The 27,064-nt window shown below is 32.8% G+C and overlaps 1 protein-coding gene across 3 annotated transcripts in view; it reads left to right on the forward strand.

Moving 5' to 3' along the window:
• The window catches only part of Tmtc4 (Transmembrane O-mannosyltransferase targeting cadherins 4), a 60,444-nt gene that overhangs the window by 9,446 nt on the left and 23,934 nt on the right, over positions 1-27,064 (forward strand). For all 3 annotated transcript variants that reach the window (XM_076491104.1, XM_076491125.1, XM_076491115.1), the window contains exons 5-9: positions 1,598-1,710; positions 3,409-3,501; positions 13,815-13,967; positions 17,909-18,111; positions 25,266-25,440. In XM_076491104.1, the coding sequence (XP_076347219.1) occupies positions 1,598-1,710; positions 3,409-3,501; positions 13,815-13,967; positions 17,909-18,111; positions 25,266-25,440 (737 nt within the window). The remainder of the gene's footprint in view (positions 1-1,597; positions 1,711-3,408; positions 3,502-13,814; positions 13,968-17,908; positions 18,112-25,265; positions 25,441-27,064) is intronic.

Raw genomic sequence — 27,064 nt, forward strand, 5'->3', positions numbered from 1 at the left:
AAATAATATAGAGTAGTTTCCATTACCTAGTGTCAGTTGGAAATACTGTTTATATGAGACACTGAGTTTAACATCAAAACTAATAAACAGTAATCTTCTGTTATGAAGTTATAGCTAGTATGAAGACTTATAACACTAGAGATATGGTTTCAATACCCATAATGAGCACAGCCTAGATAACCCATTGTGTAGCTTTATGCTCAACATAAGACAAGTAAACAAAGTGATGTGAATTGATTTACCTTGTTGGCTTCTATTTAAAACAGAAAAGAGTGTTTTTGAAATGTGTATTCTGTTCCTACTGGCAAGTAGCTCTGGAAAAATCCAGAAATATGTTTGAAAAATTCTCCAGTTTACCACACTTATTCCCTCAAAAGTGATGTTTTAGTATTAACCCCTTCACTGCAGCTAATGTGTTGATTATGTGTGTTGGATATTTTGTAAATTTATGATATTTAGAGTAATGAGATTACCTCATTTACTTGACAACCAGTTACTAGTGAGAATTGATTAGTATTACATGATATTATAATTATATTGATTTGTATCAAGAAAATAAGTAAATAAAAATTAGTTTTTCTAATTATAGTTTTTAGGTATCCTAACTATTTCAAGTCTTGTGGAAAATAAATTATTAGATTAATATAATTGATTGAACCCAACAATTAACTGATTATCAAATTCCACCAAATGCCTACCTTTAATAATGTTAGTTTTTTTTTTTGCTGCTTAGTTTCAAAAACTAATAAACGTTTTTTTTTGTGACATCATTTTCATTGTTTAGTAGCACTAAAATATCACTTACATAAAATTCCACCTATTGCTCTCAATCATGTAATTAAGTCATATATGTAAATGCAGCTCAAACTTTACAGACATCCAGTATTCAAAACTTGAGATAATTATTGAGGCTTTAGAGATATTCAACTACCTTTATTTTTATAAAAATGGTCGTGGGAAAGCTCTTGTAAATGCAAAAGCATAGTTGGTCTGTTATTTTTTTTTTATCAAGTTTCTCATGGCATGTCCAACTAAAGATGTAAAACAGTGAATTTTAACAAAGTTCCAGAATTTATCTCACAACTTCTGCAAAAATGTGTTATCCAGCTAAAGTTATGTGGTAGTTTATATGGCTCCACTGTTTGAGATAATAAACATAATTACTAGAAAATGTATCTCTATTTCGTAGTCTTTTTTTAGAATTGAAGTTTTAAGCAAACGTAAAAATACATGTGTTTGTGGGAATATAAAGAAAGCATGTTAGTATATGCCATAAGTTCTATGGTGCAATGCAATGAAGAAGATAAGTGTATATTTTATGTTTATATTGTTAAGTAGCTTACAGTTGTACAATTTAAAATCAAACTGATATATCCCCAACGTACCAATGTAATCAAGTGAAATTTTGTGTCAAAAGCCTCTAACAAACTTTACATTTTGTTTTCTTCTGATGTATCAATGCTTATTTGATGTCAAAATCAGGTACTTTTTATATTTTTACAAAATAATTACGAAACAGTGGGCCAAAAAGAACAACTTTTGATCAGTGTTGCAGTTTATAATATAATAAAACTACAGGCTGGTTTGTTTTTCTTAGGCCATCACAATCTGAATGATCCACCTTCCCAGTTTTCACCTCTTTGGATTGGATGGAGTCTGGTTCTTGCAGGCATTGCAATGCTTTGCAAGGAGCAAGGGGTTACAGTAATTGTAAGTTGGAATTTCATAGTTGTTTTTTGTTTACATTACTAATTTTAAGCAAACATAAAAAAAATAAATCAGTTTTCATATTAATTTACATTTTCAGTAGTTATTTCATTCTTTAATTCTCTACAAAATTTCATGTTGAAGAGTCTCAACAGTTTTATAAACAAAAACATTTTGTTTGCTATTTATATTATGTAATAGCTTCTACCAGAACATCTGCTAAAATTCTACAATAATAATTACAATTAATAATAAATAATCTTGATTATGAGTAACAAGCAAACTAGAAACAGCTTTTAAGGCCACTGCATTGTAGATCATCAGTTGGGTACTCCTCTGTGTTAGCAGTATTGTCATAGTAAAATGTAATTTAACTCTTTTGCCCCAGATATTGTTTACTACACATGACACAAAGTTTTAATGTCTTACATTCAAAGTTTTATACTTTTATACTGTCACATACTTAGAAAACCAGAAAAATTGTGAGAGTTGAGGGAAATTGTCTGCTTGGTGCAAGATATTAGTGTATATTTTTTAGAGCATTATGTAATTAAATAAAAATTTAGTGCACTACTGCCATTAGTATAGAGAAAGTAGGTTTAAATATGCTCGGTAATCAAAGGCAAGAAAAGAGAAGATTGGGTGAGTACTTTATTTCTTGTTTTTCATGTTTATTTTTATAAAAATGAATAAAATACAAAAATAGGAATATTTTTCGATTAAGTAAAATAAATAATATAATAAAAATGTTTCACGAGGTATCTATGCAACACGTAACATAATAACATGATATGCACATGAACCTGGTGATTTGCAACTTATTATGGCACAGGTAGTAGTTAAACATGGACAAAGGGCATTCAAACAATGAAATGTAATTATGTATACTGTTATGAGCTTTAAGGCTACTTAGGATAAATTAATGTAATTTCATGTTACAATTTGAAGTCTTTCTAGAAAGATAAATAATGGGTAATTTAGATTGACTTTGGTTATGAGATCGGTCAAATTTACTGATCACACTTTGAGTTAGGGTGGAGAAAATAACAGATGAAATACAAAGTTTTAATGGAAAAAAAAGTTTGGAATATATTTTGGAGGTGTTAGGGGTTGCACAAAGATTAGGTAAATTATTTTTAATCTTAACATGAAAAGTACTTTGCACAAGGACTGTTCAAAATAAATACTCAATATCTGAATGGACAAATTGCCTTAATTTATTGAAAATATTTCACTAAAAATTACCGTATGTGTGAAAGGTTTATAATATTAACTGAAAGAATGCCAAATTTTGTGATAATATACACACACTATATTGAAAGCTAGAAGTATTTAGGTTATAAAGATTTTAAATGAGTACAAAAAGGTCACGTGGTTGGTCAAATTGACCAAGCCTGTGTTAAGAAAGTTAATAAAAACTTGTAGTTAGTTTACAGAGAAACTTATTTTCCATTATTGAAAATCTTTCCTTTTCCTTTAGATAAAAAGTATCAATGACTTAGGTTTTAAATTTTCTTTACATTTTGGAGCATTTTTTTTTTTCGGTATAGTTATAAGGTGCAAGATAATGCTTCTGTTATTTTAACTAATAAACATTTTATGATAAGTAAATAATTAATATTGGTGGTAAGGTTTATACTTAGCCAAGTATTCTTACTGTAAAGACTATGTTAAACAACCCTTTTTGCATGATTGTTTCAGGGTATTTGTAGTGCCTATGATATCATTGTTGTCTGTAATGTGGACATCCTTTGTCTTTTACGTCCATCATCTCTGTCACAAGAATCTTCAAAAGTAAGAGTGATTTCTTTGCTTTTGAAATGTTTGAAAAATAATCTGATATTCAGTGGCTTGTTTTAAGTTTTAATAAAATTTTCTATTTTTCTTTAATTGTTTTTGTTTGCTAATGTAGATTAATTGCTTTATGTTAATTTAAATTTTCTGTCTTTGAAAGCAACAATTCATATTATTTCAATGTCATAAAACTTGAAACAAAATATTGCATAAATTTATTGGTGAAGCAAACCTCATTTGAAGGGAAAAAAAATAGGAATTAGCATAAAGTTGTGCATTAGTACAAGTAGCATACACATCAAAGTGGGAATGTAATATTATATAATTGTTGTTTGCAAGTGTAGTAACCATTCTTGACTACTTTATTAATTGTAATATCACATATTTTAAGACTTCCTCATTTAAGGAATAGTTATTTGTGTTTTTTTCAACATAGTCGTATATTAATTGTACATTATGAAAATGGACCCAGGTTTTCTAAAGATCTAAAATAGCATCTGAAATATCTGGAAGTTTTTAGTGTTGCATATTTAAGCTTTAGATGATTGTACTTATACTGTTCAATCAAACATTAAAAAAAAGTATTGTTTTTATAATATTCTATTGCTAAAAATGTAATTGTCATTTCAAAAGAACCATGCTATACTATTTCTGTTTACATTTTTACACTTAATGGAAGTTACAGTTCATGCACGTAATGTAGACGTATTTGAGTATCTGTTGTTTTCTTCCATTACAAGTGTATGAAGAAGTGTACTTTATGAACCATAAAGTATAATGAAATTATTTTTATTTGTAATTTATTGTGCTTTTGTAGTAATGGTTGTTGTTACCAAAATTAGAGATTTATATGTACTTAACTACAGTTATGACAGAAAGTCTTCGTACACCTGCGTTGTGAGTAGTTTTTTTCCTCATAACTTAAAAGTATCATGATTAGGATAATGAAAGAGTAGTATGTTATACATATTTGTTATACATACCAACACACATCTACATACATGTTTATGTAAATTGAATCACAAATACACTGTATATATATAAACAAATAACCAAACATAGGAGGGGCAAAAAGTGTTTGTGCATCTACTTTAATGGCCAGTTGTGTAGCCTTTCAGGTGAATTACTTGGTGCAATCTCTCCTCATTGCCCTCCATGATCGTTTGACAGTACACGACTGGTATTTTATTCCATTCTTCTTTACAGAAGGCCTCCAACTCTTGCAAGTTTTTCGGTTAACGCTGATGAACCTTCGTCTTCAACTCATGCCTTACGTTTTCGATTGGGTTGAGACCAGGTTACTGTGATGGCTACTCCAGAACACTTATATGGTTCCTCTGCAACCAGGATTGCACATATTTTGATGTGTGCTTAGGGTCATTGTTGTGCTGGAAGATCCAACGATGCCTAAGCGCAAGTTCCGAGCATCATTCTTGATATAAGTGCCTAATATATCAAGGTACTCTTATTTATTTATGATTACATTAACGCGGTGAAGGCTGCCCACACCAGAAGAGCTGAAGGAACCCCAGAGCATGATCGAGTCACCTCCGTGTTTAATTGTAGGGATGGTGTTCTTTGAAAGATTTCATTCCCCCTTCTTTTGGAAAATATAGCGAACAACATTGTGGCCGAAAAGTTCGATTTTTAGTGTTGTCTGACCAAAGAATACTCTTCCAATAGGTAAAGGGTTTGTTTATCTTGCATACCTCAATTGTGCTTCTAAATGAACGGGCTTTAAATATGGAGTTCTACGAGGACGGCATGCTTTGAACCCAGAAGAGCGTAACGTGTTCATAACTGTAGAGATTCTTACTTCAACCTCAGTTTCTCTTACCAGTTTGTGTATGTCATTACATGTTAAACAAGGGTTCCTACTAACTTCACTGAGAACCTTCCTCTTGGTTCTCTCTGGAATTTTGATGGGGCATCTGGAACGAGGGAGGTTAGCAGTTGATCCCGTGAGCTTAAATTTAGCAATTATACTTTGAACAGTAGATTTTGGCACATTAAGTTGTGCAGTAATACTGTAAAGAGGTGCACAAGACTTGTATTTTACAATAATTCAGTTTTTTAAATCACCGGACAGTTGTTTCATGTTCGCTGTGATGACCAATCAGATAATGACGGAGATGAAGCTAAATTGCTAGAAGTACATTTTTTGCTGGCTAAATTCCAATAATTATGAACCCAGTGTCTAGTTCTGGAATGGTATAATGTTGTTTATTCGCCAAAATAAACAAAATGTTTACAGGAATATCAGGTTTTTCACACGTTCTGAACTGTATGAACACTTTCTGCTCCTCCTATTTTTGGTTATTTGTTTATAAACAGTTTATTTGTCATTTAATTTACATTAAAAATGTATGTAGATGTGTGTTAGTATAATATTTATAATATGTTATACTTCTATTAGCCTACTCATGATAATTTTTAAGTTATGAGCAAAAAAAACCACTGGGAGGCAGGGGTACGAACACTTTCTGTCGTAACTGTATATTCATCAAAATAGAGTATTTAAACAAAGAATTGTAGTTGTGAAATGATATAAATTATTTCCAACAAGTTAATTTGCTTCTGCAATTTTTGCTTTTGCATTTTGTTTGCAAAATGTTTTGCATACCACAAACCTTTCACTCTCATGTACCCTTCGGTTCAAACGATTGAACTGATTCTCACGTGCAAGTTATGTGACAAACCTCTACCAAGTGACATCTCCTATTCACACACACGTAACTCATGACTCCCTCTATGCTATTCTTCCTAACTATCACTCCTCATTTGGCAATAATGTTTGGACATCTTATTTGGTGCTTTTTTCACATTTTGAACTTCTCAAATTTCCTACATATTTTAAATAGATTTGTATTTCATTGTCATATTATTTAATTGTTTATCCAGTTATGAAAGTTAGTAATTTTTCTGTCATTTTATTTCTTTACCAACACAGTTGTGTTTGGTTTTTATTTGCCTTAAGAATTTGAGGTTGTACCTCTCCCCAGCACCTTTACTCAGATTTCAGATGTGAGAAACTCATCTTGGAAATTATTGGTATTTATTCAATGAGAGACTGATCATCATTTGAGCCAACCTTCTTCTCCCATTATTCCTCAATTTTCTCTTGAACAAGTCAAACCATTTCAGGGTAGTTGAAGCTTTTCACAACATTTTTCTTTTGCCTTATTTTGCTGTGTATTCCCAATTTTTTTTTAGACATGTTCTGTTTTATCCCTCTACCCAAGTATCTATAATCTTCTACCTTCTTTGTTACATGGTATTTCCTTCTACTCCATATTTTGTTTCCACTATCTTCTGATATTGGGATTCATGCTTAACATTTTGTTTCACAGTTATGTGAGGGTGCTGGCATGTCTTGCATTCATGGGCTATGCATCAGTTGGCTTTAGCCTACCATCAGGTCAATTTTCTGTTCTTTATTTCTCATTTAGTGGATTATATTTAACCGCTTTGGGTGCAGACCCTGATTGTTCTGTTGTATTGTCCCGAGCCCAGTTTTTTTGCATTTGTTTTACCCTCATGTCTATGTTTATTTTATGGTACTTCTCCACTATACACCTCCACTCTCTGGCAGTCTACCATGATTCTGATGGGTTTTTTTACAAGGAACACATTTTTACTAATTACATCATTTTTAGTACATTTATCAGCTTTGGCTCTCTTTTTACATGTGGTTTCTCTGTTGTTGGGATCTTTTTCTCACATTCAGTTATCTTCTTATCTTAGGGACTTACACCTGGCTCCTTTTTTTCCAGTGATCATTCTTTGGAGATCTTTCAGCAACTTTGGAATCAGACTGGAATCTGTAAGACACCAATTGACTCTTTTCTCATTGGTTAATTGTTTATCTTTCACTGAGCCTTGACCATTCCTTATTTCTGTTCCCCATTCTAATCCTTCCCTACCCTTAACTGTTTCTTTCACTAGGAGATTTTCTTCTCATTTTATTTGATGCAAAATGTCATCCTGCCAACACTGTTGGTGACTATTCTGTGGGTTTCAATCTGGTGTGGGCTAATTTATCCCAGTTTGTTCATCTGTAGTGAGACTTTACCAGAGATCTAAGGGTCTTTTAGGTTTTATCTAAGGAACATGTCATCATCTTCCTCTCCTTTCCTCTTTTGTCTCAAATACCTGTTTCGTTTCTATTGCTTTAGGATTTTACCACATATCAGCATCTGTCTGAGGCAGTACAGGATCATCTCTATCAGAATGTCATTGAACCTGGGGGTTTTATTCCAGGTTGTTTGTTGTCCCCAAGAAAACTGGAGACTGGTGGGCCCCATGATCAAGGCTTCTTTTGGAGACATCTTGGTTCTGCTGATTGATCAAGTTGAAAAATTCTTCCTTGTACCAATTTAACCTTATCCATTTGGATGTTTTGTTTTCAGGCTCAACCTTCTCCTCTTTGACTATGTTTGTTGAAGCTGGCAGTCATCAATACCCTTACTGCTCACAAAGTCCTATCTTTTTTGAAATTGTGGTTCTCTGTGATGGCAGTTATTGGTTCGTGCTTGAATGAAAAATTCCTTCAATGAATTCTACATGGCCAATGTAAGTACCTTTAATGGTATCCCTTGGATATTCCTATTACCCTTCTTTCTTCCCTTGTAAATGATCTGCATTAGTGGTTGGATAATACTCACACTTTGAAAGTTCTGCTTCTCTCACCCCCTGTTGTTGAAATTTAATTATATTCTTGGATGCTTTGCTTCACAGTTGTGGTATGTGGATCAAGCAACAAGTCATTTCAGGTTAATGGTCTTGACCAAAGAGTCTTACCATATCAATACCCTGGAGCTTCATGCTGTCCATCAGGCTTCATATTATTATTTTAATCTTTCCTGCAGTTGTGTGGTTGTGATCTATACAGACAGTTCTGCAGTGGTGGTTTATATTAACCACCAGGGAGGCAACTATTCTCATTCCCCTTATTTTCAAACATTGGATCTCCTTTTTTGGGTTCACACACACAGTATTCATATACTTGAGTGTTATGCTTCAGGTGCTTTAACCCTTATAGTGGATCATCTTTGCTGCCCAAACAAAATTTATTCAATGAGTGGTCTCTAAATCCTTGAGAGTTTCAGTTGTTATGCACTTGGGTGGGTACCATGGATTTCCTAGTATCCTCAAAACCAGTTAACCTCGGTTTTGGTCTCTGGTGCTTCATCCACTTGCTCTACTTGAAGATTCATTCAGTCAGAATTGGATAGACAAATACCTATATGTGTATCCTCCTATTCAACTCCTTCCCAAGGCAATTTTTATCATCCATTTCACTCTGTGTCAAATTTTTCTGATTACCCAATACTGGCCAGCTCAGTCATGATTTCTGCAGTTGCTCCAGATCAAAACTGCTCCACCGTTGCCTTTTACCAGAACAGCAGTCTTGGTCCCAGGTAGTTTACATCTGGTTTTTATCTAGTCCTTGGCAGGAAGATTTGGTTTATCATGGTGAGTAGTTTCATTGTAGGCACATTCCATGCAGCTTTCTTCCATGGAAGATTTTCTGCCTTTGGTGTTTTGGCCATGGGTTTTCTCCTGCTACAACCAGTTTCTCTTATTACAGATTTCCCTACTTGATTATTTGATTAGGGTTCTTTAATCTCCTTGATTGGGGGTTATTGGAGTGCTTTATCTTACCCATTTAACTTTTCTTAGTACTGTAAAGTTTCTTGTACATTATTGCTCTTGTTACATTCCTTCTGGATTAGTTGCTCCCTACAACAAGTGGTCCTTCCAAATTGGGAAATCAAAGTGGTGCTTCACTGCCTTATTTTACCTTAGTTTGAATCTTTGTGTTCTTGTTCCATGTTTTATTTATCTCTTAAGACATATTTCCTCTTCCTTTTGGTTGGATTTGTTTGCCATTGACATTTCAAATACTCTATCATTCCTCTTCTCTTTTCATTTACCTGGATTGATATTTCTTTCTCAAGAGTTTAGTGGCTTGGGAGAGTAATTGCTTCTCCTTGCTGATTTTCCTTCTTTCCATTTCCCACTTCTATTCCAGGCATGATTTCTATTTATTTCTTGGCAACTAGAATTTGTTTTGATCTCTTTCCTTCCACCCTTACCAATTGGGTTTGGCTTTTAACTCATTTGGCTTACTCTTTGTTGTCTCCTTTTTCACATCAATTATTCTGTCTTCCCATCAGAGTAGACATCTTACCTTTTCTCTGGCATATCTTCTGTGTCTCCTTTGGAGGAAATTCTTCAAGCTGACATGTGAACCAATCTGCATGCTTTCATATCTCACTATTTGAATTGTGTTGCTGTTTTTTTCCCATTTGGATGTCTTCCACCTGTTGCCATTCTTCAGCCTTCAGTGCAACTATAACTGAGCAAGTTTTTTTTTTTTTTTCATTGAATATATTTTTCAGGGGCCTGTCACATTTTTTTATCTGGATCCTTCTTTGTGGCAAGTGATGTCTGTCCAGGTCTTCTTCATTTACTTAGATATGTACTCAAATCCACACTGTATGACTGTGTTAACTTCTCTTTCATAATTTCCAGGGCCACCAAATGCACACTGTTCTTTATTATCTATATACTAGAGGTATTGAGATTATCTACACCTATATGGATGTTTGTTCCTGGCAGTGGAGATTTGAATGTAGAGCTCAACCAATCTCTTAAGTCTTCACATACATGTTCATCAGGTGTCTGATACCTCACTCAGTTTGCCTTGAGCACATTGCTCTGGTGTGGTGAGTACACTTGTTAGTTCCACTTCTTCTTGTGCTAACCTTCAGTGTCTTTATCTGTAAAATGTTACTGCATTTAATATAGTCCAGACTATTTTACTTGTTGTATATCTATTCATTTCACTTTTCTCAGTCCCTTGTTCTCTGATCAGAAGTAGGAATTTCTTCTCTCTCAGGTCAGCTGAACTTGAGGTGGAGATGGTATGATCCTATTTACAACTCCCACATGGATGCCTGTTCCCAACAGTTGAATTTTGGATTGTAGTTGAATTACCAATGGTATGTTTCTCATCCCACTTCTGCATGAATATCAGTTCCTGGTGGTTGTGTTTTTGAAGAAGTTGACTTTCCAAATATTGTCCATCACACCCTAGCCACTCTACATCTTAGAGCACATCCTTTCTTTTACCCAAAATTTCTTCATCAGGGAAATTGAAATTATGTTATAGTGTGGATAGGATGAGTAACCAACTGTTTCCACTCCCATTGGGATGTGCTTCTCAGATCTGTGTTATTCTTTTCAACATCTGGGTGATGGGTATATCTTGTACAGAAGAGGTATAGTCTTTACTGATGAGGGTGTCCTTTTAACACTTTCAAAGAATGTTTCCACTTTCTCCCTTGCACTAGTCCCTTCACCTATTTCATGTGAGATCCTAGCTATGTATGTGAGCAGAAGTAAGTTGCTTTATCAGAAGTTATAATTTTCTTACTCTGAAATTATATTTCTCTTGGGTAACAGCTTCTCACACTTCACACCCTTCTTCCCTACTGTTTCCAAAGGTGCTTAGATTTTTGCCTAAACTCAAAGTGATATAGTTAGGTAGAATAGCACAGAAGAAGTTAAATGAGTCAGGTGTTAGGTTCTTGTCTCATGTTGATAGTTTGTTGCATGAAAATTTGCATATGAGAATCAGTTAAACCAGTGTATCCCAACTTCCTCAGTTCATGGAGCCCTTAGTGTCTCAGCAATTTTTTTGCAGTGCCCCTAGGCAAAAAGAAAAACCTAACACTTCCATTTATTAAATAGTTCGGTCCAAACAACTTAATACTTAATAAGTATTTTATGTCCTAACAACTTAATAGCTGTTTGAAAGAATGATACACATAAATTGAAAGTAAAAACATTATTTCATTTTTAAATAACCGCAATTACTAATGGGATGTGTGCACTGTTGGGCACTGCATAACTTCTCAAACCTTGGAATCATATTGGCCATTGCCACCCTCATTTCCTGTTCCACATTGATTTTTGTATGGTACTTGCTTTTTATCACAGCAACTACTGAAAACCCTGCTTCGCAGAGATACGATGTTCCGAATGGAATTAGGATTCACTGAGCTTTAGCACTTAGCAGCAGATATTCATCAATTACTGATATTTAAAACTTAGTTAGTTCCATGCTGCCAAATTTTGTTTTTTAATGTCTTGTCATGAGACAGCTCAGTGAGATTTTTTTCTATATAGGTAAATTCAGATGGGGCCTTAACCTTGAATGGGTCTTGGATCCATGCAAACTTCTCCATATCTTCTGGAAAGTAATTTTCAAACCAGTCAGTGAATTGTGTTAGGTGCTCCTCAAAAACAGATTTTAGTTCGTGAGTCAAATCAACTTCATTGGATGTAACAAACTGCTACAACAGGGGGAAACAGTCTTTGCCACCATCTTCATTCATTTTTCTCCTTCATAGTAATAACTTTTTTCTGAAGGCCGAAACCTTCTCTAAGAGTTTCAGAATGTGCGCGTTGCTTCCCTGCAGAGAGAGATTCAACATATTCAGTTTTTCGAAGAGACCTCACGGATATGTTAATTTTGACAAAAAAAATCAGTATCTAAGATATTTTCAGCACATTCATGTTCTTCTTCTTCAAGATAAGAGTTCCTGTCCTAATTCAAACACATGGGACAATACATTCCCATGGTAGAGCCATCACGAGCTACAGTTGTACAATGATGATATGTGCTCAGATCCCATATCCTCACACAGTCTTTTAACATACCTCACCTCTGTAGCCAAGTTTTTATAAAGTTCACCACTTTCCAGGACTAGGTTCAGTGGAGGGCTCACTTGCTTTTATATGAGTGCTTCCCTGTGGATTATGCAGTGGGTCCACAGTGCATCAAGATCTTTGGCATCTGTACCGATGGTGGTCATTCTCTGTCTGACTGTTATGGAGGATTGTTGACACTCATAAGAAGCAATGCACTTAGTACAGCCTAAGTTATTTTTACACATAAAACTGTCAAGGCTCTCAAACAAGTCTTGAGCCTTTGTGCCAGCAATGATACTTTTGCAAAAGAGAAAAGAGAAGGTCTTCCATAATTTTGTCACCATCCACAAACCATTTGCAACAAATCAAATAAGCATCCTTGTTACTTTCCATCACTTCACGTAGCTGCAACACGAACTTTATCCCTTTCATTTTTTCAATTAGCTGATCTTTCAGGTCTTTGGCTATGTGTTGGGTTCTATGACTGACAGTATTGTTGTATAAAGGCACATTTGAAAGCAGTCTTTCCACAGATTTACCAACCATAATGTTCACCATATCTACTGTAGCCAGTAAAATCTGTTCTTCTGTGATGGTGTGAAGCATCTTACATTTCACGACTCTATATGCCACCTTGTAGGATGTTAGTAAAGTATTGCTTGATATTGATGTTTGTTTCAAAAATGTATCTTTTTGTTTTTTCAATTCTTTTAACTTTGTGGTAAAATAATCACAGGATTTACTAGCCATATTAGGATGATTGGTCTCTGAGTGGAGTTTTATTTTACTTGGAAGCATGCACTCTGGAGCCAAATATTTTAGACATAATACACTATGGACACTCTTCATGACTGACATCTGCTGAAGTAAAACCAAAATCTAGATAACTATCATCATATTTCCTATATTTCCATTTCTTCACAACTTTGCCATTGGTATGTGGTTTGCCATCCTTTTTTTCACTCCTACACTCTTTATTAATGTTAGAAAATCCTTCCATTTTATACACAAGGACTAAAAATCAACAAAATAATTCACTGAACTTCACTAGACCTCACAGACACTTGATCACAACACCCTTCAGTTAATTCAATTATTGATGGATCTAGAGTCGACAGGTATTTATATACAAAAGTTAAGAAACAAGAAAGTTCAAGAAGTTACTGGCATAGCTGAAAGTATAGGTAAATAAAACACATCTCAAACTTTTGAGAATGTTATCGAAAGGAATGTAGCGTGATCTAATGTTAAAAATGTGACTACCTCGAGCTAGTAGCTTGCTTGGTGTCCAACTGATGTTGATAACACTGTGCTTCCCCTCGAAAACTTGAAATATCCCGTGGCACCATGGTGCACAGTTTGGGAACCACAGGGTTAAGCCATGTAAACCGAGGGGTAAACAAAAGTGAAAGGCTTGTAGCATGCAAAAATATTTTGTACATAAAGGGTAACACTGAAAGAAAATAGCATTGTATGTGAGTGGAAGTACTTTTTGGAGATACATTTTCAGCCTGGGAGAATTATAATTTTTGAGTGTTTGCCTTCATAAGTAATCTTTTTAAATAATGAATTGTGATTCTTTGATTTTCTAGCAATGGTTACAGTCACTCTTGTTACGCCATGTAGTGTTGGCAGCTGGGGGGTCACTTCTTCTTATTGGAAGATGGCAAGTTATGGGGTCCTCACCTCCTATGTTCCAGTTGGTAGATAACCCAGCATCCTTTGAAGAAAGCTTCCTTTACAGGGTAAGTTAGTATGCATTCAGCTTGTCTTTATTGTTAAATTGTAGAGCGTGAATCAAATAACATTTTTTTAGTGAGTTCTTAAATCTTACATACTTTGTTAAGAAATTGGTTGCGACTTCCTTTACCTGTTAGGTTTAGTTTGTGAAAATGGAATTGTAATTTCATTATTGTAATGCTTATGCTCAGTATTGACATGCATTATTTGAACCAAACAAACTAAAATTCCTTATTGTTCCTGCCAGTTTAACCAGTATTTTCTCTTTGTTTTCTAGTGACGTTGTGGTGTCTGTCCAACTTTATGGAATTAAAAGGAAATAAAGTATTTCCCCAGTTATGAATTTATTGATTGAATTAACATGCATATTCCTCTCATACTATCTATTTTGCAAATTACCAATACCTCTCTTTGATGTTTTATAGTATACAGTACTGCTTATAACACTTTCTCAGATATAGCACTGTGGAGTCTTGGATCTCAAAAGTTTAGAAAACTATTAGTTATCATTGGACCTGGTGGGGATTTCATCTGTCTGGTTGTCAATGACATCATTTAAATAGTAAATGGTTTAACTTTGTGGAGGGCAAGAACTTCCAAGAATTGTTTACAGGTGAAATCAAGATACTACTCAGTGTTAGATAGAAATAGAGATGTCAGTTGCAGCATGTTTAGATCATTGTTTGTCTACACACTCCAAAGAAGTTTTATATTTGATGTAGCAACAACAAACAGCTATTTCATGAATTGTGATGTTTCTGGAAAATGCTTTATGTTCAGAAACTGGGTTTAAAACCGAATGAATCAGACCAAAGTATCAGATTTTTTAAGTAAATAAATGGATACAAGTTTGTTTCATTTCTGAAATATTGTAAGTTTGTATTCATATTTTATCTTGTACTGTAGTATCTTATTTTATATTGTCTGTATTCTGTTTATATCTATTTACTCTATGTAAATAAGGAATTACTTTATCTAACTGATTGGTTAATAGTCTGTTGAATCTGTATTTGTGAAGCATGAGTGCTGTCTTGACTGGTAAGTTGTAATGGTCTCCTACTTATGTCTCTTTCAGGTGCACATGACTCCCAGTGGTACATTATAATGATGTAGTACTGTATTATTTACAATCATTATAGAGCCTTAGTTTTATCAGTCAAGTGATGTATTGGGTTGAGGAATAATTCGTGAGCGTTTTTTCAAATTAAAAAAAGATATTCATAAATGAAACGCTTTAGCAAAATATTTCATGTCATTTGGTAGATAATTTTTTGCTCTAATAGATGGTGTGTTTGATTTTCATAAGTTTTTAATTTTTGCTTTCATTTTCAGCTCATTAAATGGAATGTCAAGTGGACAAAATCGAGCATTTTTGACACCATCTGTTTTTCGCATTTAATTTCTTGCAATTTCGTTTACAACAATGCATACTATATACCTAGGTATTACATGAAATAAAGTATCATAATAAATGTTTTGGGTGTAATGTGTTCATGCATTGAAGTATTGTATAGTCTTGCATGTAATGCTTGAATTAAATTATTTAAAAATGCTCACGAATTATTCCTCAACCTAATATTATATTATTTTCTGTACAAAGTTCTCATAGGAAACAAACTAACAAGTTTAGTTGAATTTTTAAAGGTTCTTATCACATAGTTAGAAAGCCAGAAAAAAAATTATAATAAATAAAGGACAATGTTTGCTTTTTGCATGCTATTATTTTGTGTTCTTAGATGCATTATTTAATTAAATAAAAATTACAGTAGTTCCATTAGTGTTTAAAAAAACAAACCTAAGTTTGTTTTCTTTACTTGTTGTAAAAGTTACTAAAATGCAAGAATTTGAAATTTATCAAGCTAGATAAGAAAACTTGCAAAGCAGCTTGTGCATTATGTAGTTCAGTATGGTAACATAAGCTGCACATTTGCTGAGTGATTTACAATGTGTCATGATTATTAGTGAGACATGGTTTAAAGGACAACAAAACAAAATTAAGTGTAAATAGATATATATATTGTTATGAGTTAATTAGGATAAACAATTGTAGTTTCCTGTTACAATTTATTGTCATTTCTAGGAGGGAAAAAAGGGTAATACAGGTTTACTTCCTAATTTTTTTATGATGGTTATAAAGTTAGTCAATGTGACCAAATAAGTAGAGAAAACAACAGATAAAAATGGTTTGACATCTATTTAGGAAGTTTTAGAGATTTATGCACCCATGAACTTTTTAATTTTTCATATGAAGAAAGATATTTTTAACCATTACATAAAAATCTTTTTTCTGAAGGTGTCACTAAGCAGTGGCAAATGGGACCTGTATTTAAGGACACTAACAGTCAGTGACTTGTAAAACTTTTAAACAGAACAGTGATCTTAACCAATCATGTTCACTGTTTTCATTCTAACCAGCTTGGCCTCCCCACCAAGTATAGCCTGTAGTAAAACTAGACTTGCATAGTAACTTCATATGTGCTGTTATATCACGATATGTACACAGAACTGAAGCACTGCACATGTACACACACACACACACACACTTACTGTATGCATTGTTCATTCTCATAATTTGTGTTGACCTGAATATAGATAAGGCTAGCCTTATTTTATTTATTGTTATTCTGTTTTTTATTGACCAACATTTTCAAAAACATTTGTTTGCAGTTATAATTATTATGTTCTGTTTAATTTGTGGATTTTTCAACTTTTCTCTTGGTAGCTAGGCCTTTCGTATTTCATAGTCTTAATTTGTTTGGTCTGACATTAGTCTTAGATCTGTACATGAGTAACGAACAGAGTCAAGATTTCATTCTTGCCACTTCATGATGAAAATTCTGAGTATGATATTGTAAATTTGATTGTTTTAGTTTCTGATGAAAGTTTGTCATTAATAATTTGAGACAATCATGTCAGTTTTATTGTCTTAAGCATCTGTGCTAGAAATTAATCTTGCTAAATATTTGTGTTTTAGTCTTTTGAATTATTGCAAATTCCTGTCCACTCATATATTTGCATACAGATATTTTCCAATATAATGTGCAGTAATGTAACTGAGCTGTATACACTGTTCTGTGTTAACATGCTCAGTTCATAATCTATGTACATAAAGAAGCACAAAAATTTGGTGACTAAAACACTATATAAACCAATCACAAAAGCAAACTTTTCTTAATATTTTCAGTCCCTTTTGGTGGATTGCATCAACATTTCTCTTGTACAAAGTACAATCTTTTATTAACAAAAAAAAAAAAAAAACCAAAAAATATTTTACCACTTTGTATTAGAGAATTTATCAGTACTTTTGGTTGAGTATTGTAGTCAACATATTATGTATATAGTTGGAGCATGGATCAGTTTACAGTAGACTGTGGTGCTAATTTGAGTAAGGGTCTGTTCCATGGCACTAGTAGTTCATTGGACAACATGAGAGTTTAAGTTGGCCATACAAGGAAGTTTTTAGTTAGCTCGAACAACCATTAAAATTGAGACTTATTCAAACATTACGCATCAAGAAACAAAAAAGATTCATTTCAAAATTTAGAAACATTTATATACTATAAGTATCAAGTAAATTGAAACAATATTTGGTCATTTAATTTGTTTAGTGGGATGGTATATTTGTGATTTGCTGCTATATTTATTAACCTTCTTAAACTCAGTATTTTTGTAATTATACATCGTATTTTAATTTTAGACAGATATGGTTTTAAATCTAGATCAGTCAATGCAGTATATAAATGTAAAATAATACTTAATCTTTTGCAATTAGTAAAAAAAGTAATAACCTTTTGTATGAAAGCTTATGATTAGAGTGTATTAGATTTATTTTCTATGATAATGTGCATATTTTTTTAAACTGTTAATCTGTGTATTTTTTATTGTGATGTTAAAGATATGTGTGTATATGTGAACATGCATGATGATGCCTTTGTTTCATTTAAAGGTGTTGAACTACAATTATGTGTATGCTCTCAACTGGTGGCTGTTAGTTCATCCATTCTGGCTCTGTTTTGATTGGTCCATGGGCTGCATACCTCTTATCCGTTCATTGACTGATCCCAGGCTAGTTGCCGTAGCTGTTTTTTGGATGACAGCATCCTTCCTGTTGTACTGCTGTCTGTCTCATGAAGACAGGAGGATCCGAAGGCAAGTCCAGAGTATACAGTTCATGAGATGCTTACCTGTATAACTTTCTGTTAAAACTGAAATAATTTTTTCTGTTGTTCTCTCTTCTGACACTGGATTTGATTTTTTTGGAATTGACTTGGGACTTACAAAGTTATTCAGTAATGTCATCTCAATTTTATTTTTATTAAGTGCAATATGATCAAGAGAAATAAAAAAATAAAATTCCCTTATTCCAAAAGAATATAAATTTTTGGCAGTCTACCTTAACAAACAGTAACTTTGAAGCAGATGGCAGATTTTATAAATTGCTCAAGAGAGTTAGGTAACAAATAGAAATGAAAAAACAAAGAAATAAAGGCTGTAATACACTTGAGACATAAAATCTACCATTAATTTTTTAATTTATTTTTTGTGAATAAATTATTAGTGACATTTGCTCTTATGAATTTATGTGTATCTGACTCAAGTTCGGGGTGCAAAAAACAGAAAATATGACTTTGAAATTTTTTAATGCAAAAACATTATAAAATATCTGTATGTACCAGATATATTCACCCAAAAACAAACTTATGTGCTAAATCATACTGATTAGTTGAAGGTTAAGTTACAAGTATTATCTGAGCAGACTTTTTAATATCTTAAAACTCTTCATGGTACTTCATCTGCATAAAGTGTACAAATTGTTCCAACCTTCATATTTGCTGTTTGACTTAAAACTAAGCAGCATTAATGGCATCTAGTGTATCCAATCTAGATTCCCATTATTTGGTTACAGAAGATGCAATTTTTAAATTATACATTTTTCCAATCTGTTTTTCACTCTGTGTTTGTTATTGTTTGTTTTTTTTTTCTTTGCCCTAAAGCAAGACTGAAATACAGCAAATTAAAGTTTTATAAATATATGATGCTTAAACAGATATTTATTTGTACAAAAGAATAAGTACAAAAGCTAATTTTGTCTTTCTTCCTGATTACTTTATATAGAGTTGTATATTTTAATAAGCTTCCTCAAATTTTGTAAGTTTCCTTCAGTCTGTGTTGAATTTGATGAAATTTCATAAGTATAAAAGATACCTATTTATTTACAACCAATTTGTTCCTGACTTTCTTGTTTTTTGTTTCTTAAATTAAAACTTAATTAACAAAAAACATTCAAGCATAGGATTGCAATATACAGTGTTCTGGATTTTTTCATAATAATTGAATTTTATTTTTTATTTTCCTTGGTTTTCATTGCACTTTATGACTTGCAGACATAATTAGTCTAGCACACAACAGTGCATTAGTTGTTGTTTTTTTCATTTTCTATTGTCAAAGTGCTTATGTATATAAAATATTCGATAGGTAATGAAAACAATTTAGTGAGATACTTTTCTTTTCATGTTTCCAAATGTGAAACTGTTCAATAATAATTGCCTGAATATATTTTTAAGGTGTATTGTGTGTTTAGTAAATCTTATATGCCTGCACATGGTGGTAAACATCATCCATAACTTTTATTCATCGTCAGGTTCACAAAGAAAGAGGTAACTGACCGGAAGCTGACCACATGTTTGAAAGGGGTTGTGTAACTGTGTGTCGAAATGTAGAGGGCGGTATTAGATGTTTGAATATATAATTTTACTTATTTTATTATATTTAATATAGGTATAAAGGTGTTCCTTTATATTGGTTTATTTTGGGTTTAAGTTGTTGTATAAGTAAGGCTTCTTTGATTTTATGCTTGTTTATGTTTGTTTCTTTATTTAGTATTTGAGTGTTTTCTATGGTTATGTTGTGTTTATTTGACTTGCAGTGTTCAAAACGTGTGAAGGTGACTTTTATGTTCTTTGAATCTGGTTTCCATTTTCCTACTTGTTTCTCAATATAGAAGTCGTAAGCAGTTATCACATTGTATTTTATAAATAATGTTGGTGTTGTGTTTGTCAGTGTAGTTTTACATAGTATAGACCTCAGTTTTGTGCCTGGTTTTGAATAAATTTGGTATTAACTGGAATGTCATATTTTGTTACTAATTTTGCCAAATGTTGGTTATTTGTTTGCTGATGTCAGGAATATATGGTATACAGCAGTATATGGTTTCGTGGTTTTTGATTCGTAGCTGTATTTACTTTAGTTGGTGGTTTATTTTGCTTTTTTGTCTAGGTGTGTGCGTATAATGTTTTCTACGGTTTGTGGAGGAAACTTATTGATGTTGATGAAGTATTGTTTTATTTTGTCTAATTCATCGTTAATTTTATCTGGTGAGCATAGTTTTATGGCTGTGTTTATTTGGTTTCTTAGTATGTTGAGTTTTGTTTTTTGTTTCATGTGCTGAGTCCCAAGGAATGTATAGTCCAGTATGGGTGATTTTTTCGTGGATTTCTGTTTTGAATTGTGTGTCAGTTCTTGTAATTTTGAGGTTAAGAAATGATATTTGATTGCTTTCTTCCTGTTCACATGTGAAGTTAATGTTGGGATGTATAGAGTTAATGTGATTGAAAAAATTAAGTATGTGTTCTGTAGATTTGAATCCAGCAACCGTGTCATCTACATATCTGTACCAGTATAGTGGTGGATGTAATGCTGTGTTAATTGCTTGTGTTTCAACTTGTGTCATAAAAATATTGGCTAGAACTGGTGATACTGGGTTGCCCATGCTTAGGCCATTTGTTTGTATATAGTTTTGGTTGTTGAACATGAAGTTGGACTTTATCGTGGTGAATTCTATGAGGGTTGCTAACTGGTTACTGGGAATTTCTATAGTTGGGTTAGGGTCTCGGATATAGAGTTCTAAGGCTATCTTGCAGGCTTCAGTGGTTGGAACTTCTGTAAAGAGGGATATAACATCGAAACTGGCCATTAAGGCTTTATGATTAAGTTGATTTAGATTAGACTTGAAATTAAAAGAGTCTTTGATGAATGAGCTGGCTGATGTTACATATTTAGAGAATGCCCATGCTATGTATTTACCAAGATTGTAATTAAACGATTCATATGTGGACATTATTGGTCGTAATGGACAATCTGGTTTATGAGGTTTGGGGATGCCGTATATTTGCGGTGTGCGTGAGTCGGTTTTACGTAGGTAGGAATAAAGTGTTTGTGAAATTGTGTTGGCTTTTTTCATTTGTAGTAGTAATTTGTTCAGTTGCGTCTCGTGTGTCTTTGTTGGATTTCTCAACAAGTGGGTTTCTCGACATCACTGATCCATAACTTTTGTTTTTTATTGCATTAAAAGTAATTTATGCCATTCATTTATAGCAGAACTTTGCTTTACTTTATAATTAATTTGATCATTTCATTCATTACACATAAAATATTTAAAAAATAGTAGTGTAAAGTGTATAAGATAAATAAAAAACTTTTAAGTCTTTTTAATTACAGTCTATATTTTCTTTCAATCAGTTTCTTTAAGTTTGAACCTTGAAACTACATATATCTTTAAAAAGTAATCGTTTACTTAAAGTACCAAGTTACATATGCTACAGGAAATTGTGAATTTGTTTGTACAGCAATAGTGGGCTTACAAGACTCATAAAAGTCAGTTTGTACAGAACATATAAACACATAACCAATCTTAACTGTCATATTTCTATTGTAAACAAAGTTAAAAAATTATACCAGGTTGATTAACTTGAATAATCAATTATCTACAAATACTGATTACACTGATTGTCACTGAAATAAGCAACTAATCAAAATTATCATTATTTTAATTAATATAAATGTAAATAATCAACTAATTGAAAGGAATCTTTCCAGTTTCTACTGTTTATTATTCTAACTTTCCAAGTAATCAAAATAATGCATTATAATATCTCATTATTATTTTAAATTAAGTGAATGTTGTTCAATGTAATTGTCACAGTTCATGAAAAGAATCAACTAATCAAAATTAGTATCAGTTAATACTTTTTTTGATTATTCAAATTATACTAGTCTTGTGAGAATAATTTGTTTGTTGAATGTAATTGGTTAACAAGTCAAATGATTAATTATCAAGTGTGGCTAATTGCCCAGCTCTACTTTTTAGCACGTTTGAACACCAGAAGGTTTTGCAGAACATTTTTCCTTATATAAAAGGTGTGTTTTATGTGTTTATTGTAATATGTTTTTGTAGGTTGTTCTGGAAAAAGTTACTTAGCTGTGTACTTTGTTTTTTTTCAATAATTACAGTACATCTCCTGTAATCTCACTTCACTTTCCATAATCACTTACAATTTGTAAATGTGGACAAAAGTTGCTTTGTATGAAAATGTTCTTTGAGTAATCACATGTCTCATACCCTTTGCTGATAGAACCTGTATACCAATCAGATTATGTCAGATAATAGTACTTCTAAATTACAGTTACTTTGTATTTATGCAACTTTATGTGGTTATTTTCTTGGGAATTTTTTACTGTTCCCAATCATTCTTTTAATTCTGTGATCTTGGCTTCATCAAACTGTGCATTTCATAACTTTTTTTACAAAGTTTCATTCAAAACTTAGTTCATCAACTTTATTATTAATGTATGTTATTAAGCTTGGCATTAAAGTAGTATCTATAATTCAAAGTTTTATATTATTTAAGTTTTAATTTTTAATTTCAAAAAGAAATTTTTAAATCAGTATTCACTATCACATGGCATATTTCTTTTTAAAATTTTTCTCTATTCTTTTTTAGGGGTTTTGGAATGTCCAATCAATTAGAAATATGAACCATAAATATTGACAGGCCAGATGTACAATGTTAAACTCCTACTTTCTCGAATTAATGAAATATGAATAAATTTGTTACACCTATTAGTGGATTATCTCTGATCTTATTACAGCTTGGAACAGGCTTAACCCTAGTACACACACTCAAAAAAATTATTGCCCACACTGGGGGCCATTTTTGACCCCCACCAAAAATATTTTAAAAAAATTTATTTTCATATAAGCAAAGTATAAATTTGGACAAAATATTTATTCTATACAATTTATGCATACACTCTGGGTAACTTTATGGTCATTGCAAGCCATTTTACTACATTTGATACACTTTGAAGAAGTTTTTTTCCTTGAATCACGTGCATATTTGACACCATTTCCTAACGCTCTCTTCAGCAACTTTTGTCTTTTGGAGGGATCACTTCATTTGTATCTTCTTCAGGCAGTAATTCATCAGTAAGCAACTTCAGAAATTCACGCCTTGCTCTGTTTTGGTACTTTGATGCTAATTCTGGATGGCGCTGGCGATAGAAAGGTAAGCATTGTATGCAGCAGCATCAAGAATGTTATAAAATAGTGCCATTGGCCACCTTCTGGTCTTTCTTTTTGTGGAAAAGAATCTAACTATTTGGTCTAGTGTATCGACTCCTCCTTTGGTGGAGTTATAGTATGATATTATTTCAGGTTTTCCTGATTCATCATTGATTGAGGGCTCTCTATGCAACGTAGATATGAATATTCTAGAATGCTCGAGAACATTTATAGAGTGTTCTAGAATGTTCTAGAACACAAAATTTCATATCAATATATTATTTGATTGTTTACCAGAAATGTAATTGAGTTTTTTAAACGGGGGTCAAAAATGACCCCCAATGTGGAAAACGTGAATTTCGACATTAGACAAGGGGTGTAATACCCCATTTGCATAAAATACATGTTAAACGTATTAGTATAGTATGTTATTAGTATAGATTAAATTAGGTACATTTTTAGGCCCAAAAGTCACACCTTTGATATTTCTATAACAACTTAAACACAAGTGGGCTCATTTTTGATCCCCACCGTGTGTATGAGGGTTATTTATACTGCATATTCTTATTTTATGGACATGTTTGTAACCAGTAGAAATAACTATTTTCTTATTTAGTTATTTCTTTTCACTAGACAGATGTAAACTTCATTCCAGATGGTTTATGTATGGTTATTATTGTTCATTTCCACCCATCTAATGGAACTTGTTTTACCTAGTTATAGCTTAGTTATAAAACTAGTTAAAGTAGCTTTGGAAAATTCTTTTCTTGTGTTTGATTTGTTATTTGAAAGTTACATGAACTTTTATTTGAAGAAGTAATCCAGTGAAGAAAAGGTAAGTCCTCATGTTGTAGCAAAATTGAGGCTTACACTTTCACCAAGCCAAGATCATAGGATTAATGAATTCTAAGTTTTATTCAACTTAAACTATTTTTTTTTAGTGTGATATACAAACATTTTTGTTATCCACCTTTTAATTTTTTAATCTTTTGGGTTTTTGATGAGAATGTTCAGTGTACTGTTGATATTGCAATTTCTTCAGCTCATTAAATGATAAACTGAAGACATTTTTGAGTTAGACCATAACAACATTGGATTAGAAATTTTCCAAAACTCTTCATCATATAAGATTATTAAACTGATTTCCTTTGTTTGCTTTGTATCGATTTTAGAGGCAAAGCTGCTAGGATATTTCTGTATGGGCACACCACATTTGAAGAAAGTACTAAAATTACCATACATAAATGCTGTGGGACATTTTGGGCTGATTCATTGAGAGCAGACCAAATGATTCTTTGTGTTTGTGTGCCACATTGTTATCATGTTGGTTGATTTTTACAGAACCAGAATTTCTTTCAAGGGATGGCAACTGCTTTTAAGCTTTTTTTGATTGTGAAAATTATAGCTCAAAATTATAATAGGCACATTTGAAGTTAACATCAAAATATAACTCTAAAAGATAATTACTTGTGCTATAACCATACTGCTTTATAACCCATTCTTGTGGATCTGGAAGGGAAATGTTACCGTGTAAGGTTGTGTAACTACAAGACAGGTTTTGTAATGAAAGCACTACATATGAAAAGATAATTTACCTAAAGATTCTGTCAGTAGCAGATATGAGATATATGATAACCACTTTATGTTAAAAAAGTTTTCTGTAAGTTTTAAGGAGGTAAGAATAGAAATGAAAAAAAAAAAAATCTTGTTTCTCACATAAACAAACAATGCCACTCAAGGTTATAGTAGAGAAAACTTATCTTTTTGGAAAAATAATTTACCGTGAAAATAAATCAGTTTACTTGTTTATCCAGAAAAGACAGTTATTATGTAGTTACTAAAAAGACATTGCAATAGTTTTTAAACAAGACTTTATGTAGAATGTGCACAACATTGTTTTTGTGGTACATTTAGTTACAACCAAAACCAACTTGTTCATTTTCAGAATGTTTTCTGTTTATAGGTTAGTGACAATGTCTGTTGCCCTTCTTGTTATTCCGTTTTTACCTGCATCCAACTTGTTCTTCCGAGTGGGATTTGTTATTGCAGAACGGGTACTTTACATTCCGTCCCTAGGGTTCTCTTTATTAGTAGTGGTAGGATTTCGACAGCTGTGTTTTTCTATGGAGCAATATCGTGTAAGTATAAAAATATTACTAAATAAATTTGGATAACAATGGCTTTGTGTTACAAAAAAACTTCATATAATGCTTTTCTGTTATGTTTTACCTCCTTTCACATCATTGTTTTTCTCAGTATGTACTACCCTCTACAAGTGCAAATTTTTGCTTGCTACTAGCCTTGATACTCCCATCACCCTCGTATGTTTTCATGTGAGGCACTGCATGATAGTATACAGATGAGCAAGTGACAGTCCTCAATCAGTAGATGTGTGACACAACTCCCAGAACAGCTGACTCCATTTATGCAGCATAGCTCAGATTCACTTCTTGCTTGTCATTTGTTGTATACAGATATGTTTTTTGCTCAAACTTTATCCATATAATTTCAATCAGTTACTTGTTTTTTGATTTGATTTGGAGAATTAAATTTTTAAGTTTTACTACATTTCAGTTCTCTAAATTTTCATTTTTACGCATTAATAGTATGTCTTTAGATTTCTTACAGGTGTGTTGTTTATTTTTTTGCTCCTTTTGTGGTTTTATTTTCTATTTCTACTTATAATTATCATAAATTTGGATTAATATTAGAGCTACCACTGCTTTTTCTGCTGTAGTTAATCCTGTTTTGTTTACAGTGACTTATGGTTTGAAGTTGTCAGCAGAAGACATCATTATAGCCTTCATTTTTTGGGCATTGATTACTTTTATATAAGCCTTTGCTTTGCCCAAAGGTTATCCTATAATGCTTTGTTCAGTGGTGTCTGAAGAGGATGATGATTTTGGCAAGATATTAACTTCTACATCCTATGCCACATAGTCACATTTTGCTTCAGTGGATGTTCCCAGACCTTCCTCTCCTTTCCCAGACTTGATCAGCCAGGGTTGTTACATTTTGTTCTCATCTCTCATTTCCTTTGATTTCTCTCCTCACCTTTTAAGTGAGACACTTTGGACCAAAATTTTGTTTTAGTTTATTTTGGAGCTGGACCAGCCACGTAAGTTCTCCATGGGAGTGGTTCAGGTACCTTTCTCCTACTGCAAACTGGATGATTAATTCCAAATGCTGCCTTGTTCTTGATTGATTTGAACTGCCACATTGCTGTCTGCTTACCAACTGTCATCAGGATGTTGGTTCTTGGAGAGGTGCTAGTATTGGTGAAGCAAGTCCTTGGAACAAAATATCTTCTTCCCTTCCAGTTTTTGTGTTTCAGATGAATGGTAGAGGGGGACCCTCTTCCTACCATGGGATGGGTATTCCTATCATGGTGTTGTTGGTGTTGGTTGAGGTCTAACTCCATCTTACAGTTCATTACATCCTAGCCACTCTACATCAGAGATTCTCTCATTTAATTTGTTTGTTTTTTTTCTCTCTGCTTCCATCTTTATTGTGACACATTATTTTCATGGGCAAAGAGTACACTTGGCTTATAAGTGTTGTTGTTCCACATGGATTTGTCTTACATACTCTTTATTCACACATTCCATAGACTTCTTTTTGGGCACTTTCTGAAGAGGACTTGTCTAAGTAATATTACTCTAGTCTCTCCACCAGGTCAATGTGGGATTCTATCTAAGTTGAGCTAAGTTGTATTGAGGGAGTCAGATGTGGTAGAAGCTGTGTTGTACTACTGTTGTTGGA

This window comes from Tachypleus tridentatus, chromosome 1, assembly GCF_004210375.1.
Source record: "Tachypleus tridentatus isolate NWPU-2018 chromosome 1, ASM421037v1, whole genome shotgun sequence".
NCBI classification, from domain to species: Eukaryota; Metazoa; Arthropoda; class Merostomata; order Xiphosura; family Limulidae; genus Tachypleus; species Tachypleus tridentatus.